The 9606-nt window shown below is 35.5% G+C and overlaps 1 protein-coding gene across 1 annotated transcript; it reads left to right on the forward strand.

The window, feature by feature from the left end:
* The first annotated feature begins 3841 nt into the window (after window positions 1–3841).
* On the forward strand, window positions 3842–4781 carry LOC111917649 (transcription repressor OFP12). Its single transcript, XM_023913320.3, has one exon. The coding sequence runs from the start codon at window positions 4011–4013 to the stop codon at window positions 4644–4646; it is 636 nt and encodes a 211-aa protein (XP_023769088.2). The 5' UTR covers window positions 3842–4010; the 3' UTR covers window positions 4647–4781.
* The last annotated feature ends 4825 nt before the right edge of the window (window positions 4782–9606 follow it).

Consider the following 9606-nt stretch of genomic DNA (forward strand, 5'->3'; position numbering starts at 1 on the left):
AAAGAAGATTTGTTTTTAAGAAGGAAAAGAGAGGAGTCTGAGATAGTGGATTTGAAACCAAGAGAAGTAAGGTGTGTTCTGAGTTCATCATACCATGCTCGTGATGCATGTCGTAGGCCATAGAGAGCTTGTGAAGCTTACATAAATGGTTGGGAAATGAGGGATTCACGAAGCCAGGAGGTTGAGATATGTAGACATCTTCATGAAGATGTCCTTGCAGAAAAGCATTATTTATGTCCAGTTGTCTTAAAGACCAGTTGTGGGACATAGCAAGAGAGAGGATAAGACGTAAGGTGGCTGGTTTAAGGACAGGGCTAAAAGTTTCTCTATAATCAATGCCAGGACGTTGGTTGAATCCTTTTGCGACAAGTCTAGCTTTTAAGTGATCAATGGAACCATCGGGTTTGTATTTTGTTCTGTAGATCCATTTGCAACCAACAAGATTTTTAGCTTGGGAGGAAGGTAGTAAAGACCATGTGCAATTTCGTTCTAATGCATTAAATTCTTCTTGCATGGCATTGCGCCAGGAAGGATATTTGAGTGCTTGGGAAATGGAAGAAGGTTCTGAAGGATATTCCGAAGAAGCTGTATAAAGATGAAAATTGGAGTTGAAATATTTTGTGTTGGGTTTTGGGTTTGGTCTTGTGGTTATTCTAAATGAAGGAGGAGGAGGGGGAGGTGACGGTGGAGGGGAGGGAGGAGGAGAGTTATGTGGTGGTGGTGGTGGTGGTGGTATATCTGGTTGAGGATGTGGTATGTTAGGTAGTGGCTGAGTAGGTGCTGATAGTGTTGTATCATAATTTAGTGGAATGGATAAGGGCACCCAATGATCAAGATTAACAATGGGTGTATCTGTAATTGGGGTTGTGAGTTTGTTAAATGGAAATTCATGTTCAACAAAAACAACATGTCGTGATGTGTATAGTTTTTGGGAGGTAGGATCAAAGGCATAATAAGCACTTTGTGTTGGAGAGTAACCAACAAAGACACAGGGGGTGGAACGAGGGTGTAGCTTGTGTGGAGAGTATGGTCTAAGCCATGGATAACATAAGCAACCAAAACTTCTGAGTTTGGAATAGTTGGGTTCTGTTTGGAAGAGACAATGAAATGGGGATAGGTTATTGAGTGTAGAAGTGGGCATCTGCGGTGGTGAATGAAAAGGGCCAGAAAGTGACTGGGATTTGGGAGTGAGAGAGAAGAGCGAGGCCGGTTTTGACAATGTGTCGATGCCGGCGTTCAGCATATCCGTTGTGTTGAGGAGTGTGTGGAGGAGATGTAAGGTGAGAGATACCATGGGAGGCTAGATGGGTGGCAAGTTTCAGATATTCTCTGCCATTATCAGAGAATAATTGCTTTATTTTTGTTTGAAAATAATTTTCAACAAGAGATTTGAAGCAAGTGAAAATATTTAGGGAGTCAGATTTCTTTTTCATGGGGTAAAGCCATGTATACTTTGTGAAGTGATCAAAAAAGATGATATAATATTTATAGTGGTCATAAGATTCTACTGGAGAGCACCACACATCCAAATAAATTAATTCTAAAGGTTTGATAGATGACAAAGAGGAATTATGAAATGGAAAACGATGACTTTTATTTATCTGACATGAATTACAATTGTCTATTGAACTATAATTAAAGGAGAGAAGGGAAGACAATTGTTTGAAGACTTTATTTTGGGGGTGGCCTAGTCGGTGATGCCACATGGAAGAAGATGTTGTTTGCATGGTGAGAATGACTGGTGATGGGGATGTCCTGAGCTCATACATGCCCTTGATTGTTGTGCCCTTGAACAGGGGGAGTTTGGTTGCGAGATCCTTTATGACAAAAACAAAATAGTAGAATTCAATTAGAAAGTGATTGTCAATACATAAGCGAGATATGTATATAATGTTACGAGATAGAGAAGACACATATAGAACATTTTTAAGAATCATAGGACTATTAGGTGTATGAAGGATTAGAGAGCCAATATGAGAAATTTGTAAACACGAACCATCACCGATGACGAGCTCTTCAGTTCCATCGTATGGGGCATGAATAGAGAGATTATTGAGGTCATTTGTGGCGTGGAAGCTTGCCCCACTATCGAAGAGCCAATTTGTTGTGCCAGGTGTGTACGTGGGATTCATGAGATGTGCTTGTACATTTGAGACCTGCATAGGGCGACTAGAAGGAGAAGGTACAAATGCATTTGGAAATATCTTTATGAAAGTGAAGTAGTTACTCAGAGAGTGTCCTTTATGATGGCACCACTGGCATTTACCCAGGAAGGGTCGTTGTCCTGTGGCTTGAGGAGTCTGTTTGGCTGGAGTGGGGAGCAAACCTACTGTGGTATCCTGTCGTGAGGGCCATTGCTTCTTCTGATGTTGTTGATGAGTATAGAACATTGTGGCAGGTTGATGGATTCTTGTGGCTGAAGTCTGTTGTGCAAGAGAAAGTTCATGATTGATGAGTTTTTCATGGAGTTCATTGAATGAGATGGTGGAGTCTCGTGCGTGGATTGCATCTAGGACTGGTTTGTAGGTAGTGGGGTCCAGACCATTGATGACAGCATCAATCAGATCTTCTTGATCGAGTTTCTTGCCAAGGATGGCAAGTTTATCCACAATAGTTTTGACATTCTGCATATAATCAGTAATTGTTTGATTGGAAGTCGTGCTGATTTGTTTGAGGCGGTACTGGAGTTGTTTAATGTGACCACGCGAAGGAGATGCGTAAGTGCTAGCTAAGGTTTTCCAAGCTTCAAGAGATGAAGAGGCGTTTGTAATCAAGGGAACTATCTGTGGAGAGAGGCTTCCGACGAGGGCGCCAAAGAGAAGGCGATCTTGTCTGAACCACTTTTGGTAGTTGGGATGAGGAGTGACTATGCCATTGGCGGCAGTAGTTGGTAATGGAGCAGGATGAGTACCATCAATGTATCGGTAAAGGTCAAGCCCTTGTAACAATGCTTCAATTTGTGTTTTCCATCCAAGATAATTGGTGGATGTCAATTTTAGGGTTGTTGGAAAATTGACAATAGTGATGTCTTTGAGGATAGTGTTGACATTGAAGGAGGAGTTTCTGTCTCCTATTGCTGAGGGTTGTTTGGAGGAAGAAGGAGGAGAAGATAAAGGGGAATTTGTGGGTGTGGTTTATACAAAGCGAGGCTCTGATACCATATAAAGATAACAGAGAGAACAGAGGAAGAAGGAGAACTTGTATTTTTTTATATTATATGCAGGTAAACAAAGATCCTTTTTATAATACAATAGAGTGCAACTAATAGGAGATATATACAGAAGATATTGATGGAGATCTACAACAATATTTGACATGGTAAATATATACACGTGAGTTATAGTTTAATAGCCGCCTTGTTGAACTTCAATAATAGATCAAATATGATTATTTTCCAAATACAACTTTGTAGCCTCTTCATATAAGAATTTGACTCACAAAGAAATAAAGTGACACCTCATCCTGACCTAATAAAATAAAACAGATCTATCCACCAGATTGAAGAAATGAAGCTTTTTCACCAAATCTATCCGCCTCATGAAATCGTTTTCATTTTGAAATATTGTAGAGAAACGAAGCTTTTTTGTTTTCGGAAAAACCATGAAAAATCATTGAAAAGTTTTCACTTTTCACTTTGAAATAAACCGTTGAAATTATTTTTATTTAAAAATAAAAAAAAGCTTGCAACTAGATAAAAGTTTGTTACTACTAAATCCTAAATGCATAAAAAATCATGAATTTTTAATTTATCGTTTTCTGTTGAAAATAAAACAGTAATTTTTCATAAATAAAACCCAAGTTTAAAGTTTTATTTTTGAAGGATCACAGATATTTAATTATAAGTATCAAATCAAATATAGAATCCTTAACACTCTCTCCTCATAATTATATAAAATCCAGAAGCGGGTTTTCATATATCCAGTTCCAGTCTCTCTCCCTCTCTGCATTGACGACGGCTACATCGCTAATCCTCCCAAATCTCCAAATTCATCCAGATCGGAAACCAGTCAATGCCGACCACCTTTGAACGGAATCTCAATCTATGTTTCACCAAAATCAAACGCCCCCAATCACCACCACCATCTCCTCCTCCTCCTCCTCCCCACCGCCATCGCCACCACCATCGTCGCCGCCACTCCGAACCATCCCTACACAATCCCAAATCTAACCTCATCAAAAACTTCAACACTCTCTATGACATTCCCCCCGCCTCCGATTCTGACGACTCATCAATCATCACCGCCCCTGATTTCTCCACCGCCATCGCTTCCAATCGCTTCTTCTTCTCCTCCCCCGGGCGCTCCAATTCCATCATCGAATCCTCCTCCCCATCCACCTCCTCCCTAGCCTCCACCTCTTACACTCCTGAGGATGCCACCGACGGTTTCGTCGGTGGCGGCGTTGCGATCCCGACGATCTCGCCGGACCCATACTTTGACTTCCGGAAATCGATGCAGGAAATGGTGGAGGCACGTGACCTCGTCGATGTACGCGCCAACTGGGATTACTTGCACGAGCTACTCACGTGCTATCTGGATTTGAACCCGAAAAGTGCTCACAAGTTCATCGTCGGAGCTTTCGCGGATCTTCTCGTTACTCTCATGGAATCGTCGACGGCGGAAAACGGTGGACGCCGGAATGTATAATATCTCCGGTGGTAATTGTATGAATTATTTTTTTCACGGTGGTGGGTGTGTGATTAATGTAGTAATTTTTGTAGTTCGTCAAATATGATTTATTTTTAATCATTTTTATGCGAAATATTAAACTAGTTATTATTATATTATTTGTTCATACGAGCTAGGAAATTTCCCGAATAAAATGGAAAATATATAAAAAGATTTATATTACTGCTTTCCGATAATCATAAAAGATTTGGTCCCATGCACATTATTGACGATACACATACACCTTACCCAACTGAATTATTTTGTAATAAGTTTTAAAATTAATAAAATCGACATGTTAAATTAAGGGTATTTGGATTCTTAGGTTGAAACTAAAGTTTTTGTGTCAGTTCATCTATAAATTATATGCCAAATTTTATTATTAAAACAACAGTAATGAACAAGTTTATTTATTTTTCTAAGACTTCTATAACATTTCAAAACATGCATTATATAGTTATATGGCTGATTTGACTATTTTTAACTTTTAAGAACCAAATCTCATGTTACCCGCATTAAGGAAAACTTGCACATATGATTTAATTACTCAAACTATATATATATATATATATATATATATATATATATATATATATATATATATATATATATATATATATATATATATATATATATATATATATATTAATTTGTTTATTTATAGATTATAAGACATTTATAGAACTAATTCCTAACCGTTAACTAAAGAACTGTCAAAAGCTTTCTTATATTAATCTAAAGGTTGGGAAGTTTTCCCATAAAAAAAAGTGTTTATGTAACACATGAAAAGATTAAAAAGATGGTGACAAAATTTTGTGTCTTTTTTTGGGACAATAATTTAGTTTGTATAGGTGTTTGTCCCTACTTTACTATAAGCTTACAAAGGTACAATTCTATAATAATAACATTGTCCCCTTCTCTCCACTAGGGCAGTTAAATTTCGAGTTCTCAATTTGGCCTTTTTATGCACTAAAATCTTGTATTAATATCCTGAAAAAAATCATGTGTTCTTATTTGGGATTTAAAATTTATATTATAATCATGAGTTGTTTTTTGTGTGATATATGGATCAATTTGGATTTTCCCGTGATGCAAGTAAATATGATACATACTGACAAATATTGTGTTCGTGAATGATGTACAATGGAGTTGCATCTATTTGCTTTATATAAAAAAATCTCATATTTGTGTTTTCAAGAAAGATTACTTTTTTACGTTAAATTAATATCCCAACATAAACACATTGAGCCAAAATGTGAATGGTGTTTATTTTTTTTATTTTTTTGGTAAAATGTTTCGTCTTAAAGGCTAACATCAATCTGTCTCAAGACCTACGTGAGATCAATCAGAAGCATCAACAACCAAAAAAGGCTTTTAGCCCAGTGGTATCAGATGTTGTTTTCTTTAAGGTTAGAGGTTTAAGTCTCGTCGTCGACATATGTGGATTTATTTTTTTGAACCAGCAAATTCAACGGTATCAAGTGATGTCAGCTTCTTCAAGGTTGAGGGCTCAAATCATGTCGTTGATATACATGAAATTAGGCGGTAGCTTAAGAATATGACATAGATAAAATTAAATGTTAGTTTATGAATACATTATATTTGTCGGTTTAAAAAATTAAAAAAAAAATGTGCCAAGATTTAAACCATGGACTTCCTGTATGAAATTATACTCCCTAGACTCTCGTTGCAAGGGCGTGAACGGTGTTTATGAAACCATGTTCTATGGTTTTGTAATCATGGGATATAGACGACAATGGTTATGAATATTTTATTAATTTTGTACGAAAGCATTTCTTCTTTTGAATTTCTTGAAAACTTGTTTTATGATCAACGAGTTCAGGATTCTTTTGACCGGTTAAAGACCAATTTTTCAGAATTTATATTGTGACTCTTAACTTTTTCTTAAGAAAAAGACAAGAAAAACGAAGTATTTGGACTCTTGACCTATAAAGTACTAATACATTATTTTACGGGCTCAAGTAAGCAAATATAAAATTAATAACTAAGTGTTTTTCTATGGGTAGAATCTTGAAATCCAGATAATATTTGGTTTAGGAAATGTGGTAGAGAATCTTTGATTTTGTTTTGTTAACTCCACATTTTTAATTTCAATGACTTGTCTTTTGCAACAAAAAAAAATTGTTTTTAATGGTTGCAACTTGGCCAATAGGTGTAGAATCCATGGTTTTGGATCTTATTAGACTTATAATCGAGGTCATGTTGCTTTTATTATATTTATTATATATATATATATATATATATATATATATATATATATATATATATATATATATATATATATATATATATATATATATATATATATATATATATATATATATATATAAAACCGTATGTCCATCTGTTGAAAAACAGAAATACACATAATTGTATTAATAAATGGAAATTGGGTTTTATTAAGGATAGTTGAAAGTTATCCTGTCTTCGTTGAGCTGTATAAAGAGATTGGAATTGATTATATAAAATGTTTATTGATTTATTACGGTTTGACACTGGTAATAAAAAGTTTTATGTATATAAATAGAAAGATTTCATAAGCACCTATTAACTTATTTAAATAGTTTTTGATAAAGGGGTGTTTGAGATTGCTTATAAACAAAGATCTTTCAAGAAACCGCTTTTCTATGAGTAGAGTGTTGTTCGCAATGGAAATGAATACTAAATAACTCAAGCTGATTTTGTTCACATGAACCCAAAAGAACGGTTTCTCATTATTTGGGTTTTCAGCTTAAAGATTGAGGAGTATCATCTCTTCAAACCATGGTCGACTCTGTGATTTTCTCAAGTCTCTCATTTGTGACTTTGCTTCAATAGATGGTGAAATAAAACCCCATCCTGGTGAATCATGTTGATATTCCTCCATTCGAAACTAATTTAGTTGCCGAAGAAGGTATTCAAGAGTTAAAGTGTGGAGCCACCAACTTTCCAGAACTTGGAATCATTTTCAAACTTCATAAAAATGTTAAGAATAATTTTCTAGCTGCAACTGTCTTTCACCAATGTACAAATCCGCAGATAGAAGAAATCTTAAGAGTTGCCAATGCTTCCAACATGGCCGGTGTAGGGCATGGGCAAGCAGGGCAGTTGAACAGGACCCAAAAAATTTAGGGGCCCAAATTTTTTTTATATTATACTCGACGCTTCGATCCTTCTTCCTCATCAGTTCTAAGAAATTTGTAAGCCCTACTTAATGGCCGGTGTTCCTTTTTTTCATTCCTATGATTGGAATTTGCATCAATTTACAGGTAATTACTTTTTTGCTTCAGTGTTTTAGATATTTATGATTATGTAATTACTTAATTTTGATCTTCTGTTTTACATGTGTTAGTTGTATATGAAGCGATATTACATACCTTCAGCATGAGAACTGGTGCAACTAGTTGGAGTAAGCAAAGCCCCAATCATACAACATTTTTATGTTCTACTTTGTTTAATGGCTTTCCTAATTACATATTAACTTATTTAGGCAGAGACTACCTTGGCCATGACTTTTCTTGACTATCTTTCAAAGCTTATACTCGGAGTCTTTGGGTAATTCTTAATTCCATTACAATCAAAATCAAATCTTACATTTATTAAAATTGGGTTCTGATTGATTGTGTGTTCCCCTTGTTAGGTTAATTGTTTCAATTGCTTGGATTGCTTCATATATATATATATATATATATATATATATATATATATATATATATATATATATATATATATATATATATATATATATGTGTGTGTGTGTGTGTGTGTGTGTGTGTGTGTCTATGTGTGTGTGTGTTGATTAACCCTCCACTTTCTCCATTCCTAAATGAGGTTCTCATAAAGTTAGATGACATTTGGGGTAATTTATGATTCCTATTCCATATATGAGTGAAGAAACACATTATTTTTGTTACATTAACCTAATTGTCATTCCTTCACCAGGTCTTTTGGGCACTGTGTAACGTCCGTAGATCCGGGCTAGTCAATTTTGAGGCAATAAGTGTTGAAAACGACTTTTCGGCAAAAGATTATTTATAATAAATAGTCTTAACCAAGTTTTAGTATATGTTACAAAGTTTTCGTACATATAAAGAGCGCTAAAATCCGAGTTATAACGAAGAAGTTATGACCCGTCGAAATTTCGCAACGGAACCGGCACGACACTGAGAAGTGTAAATAGTAAATTTACGATAGAGCAACTTTTAGCCTTAATGATCTAAAGAAAAGTCATAGAAAATGTTAAACTAAGAGTGTCCATAAAAAGAACGCCCAAATCTGACTTCGTATGAGGAAGTTATGATTTTTCTAAGATTTAGCATAGTAGTGCATAGCCCGAAAATTCGAATTTTAGATCGGTCGATTTTCAGCCAAAATAATCTAAACGAGAAATGAAGATATCATTAATAGGAGTTAAATGATAAAAAGACAGTAAAAAACGGAGCTCGTATGCGAAAGTTATGGACGAAGCTTAGTCGCTACTCTTCGAGCGCGATAAATTCGATACAATTTTATAAATCCGAGATAGAATGAGAATTAGCCAACGGGGTTTAAATGAAAGTTGTAGTACTCGTAAATACCAACGCGTGGATATAAATAAAGTCGGAAACGGAGCTCGTATGCGAAAGATATGGACGAAGCTTAGTCGCTACTCTTCGAGCGCGATAAATACGATACAGTTTTTTGTAAATCTAAGATAGAAGGAGAACTAGCTGACGAGGTCTAAATGAAAGTTATAGTCCTCGTAAATACCAACGCGTGGATATAAAGAACGTAGAAAACAGAGCTCATACGCGTAAGATACGGACGAAATTTAGTGGCTACTTTACTATAAAATCCCTATAAATAAAGGGTGAACCTTTTATTATTTATTCACACCATAAGCATTTCTTGATGGGTTTTGGCTATAAGAACATCCTATGTACTTATACAAACCCTAATG

This window comes from Lactuca sativa, chromosome 5 (assembly GCF_002870075.4).
Source record: "Lactuca sativa cultivar Salinas chromosome 5, Lsat_Salinas_v11, whole genome shotgun sequence".
Classification (NCBI taxonomy): Eukaryota; Viridiplantae; Streptophyta; class Magnoliopsida; order Asterales; family Asteraceae; genus Lactuca; species Lactuca sativa.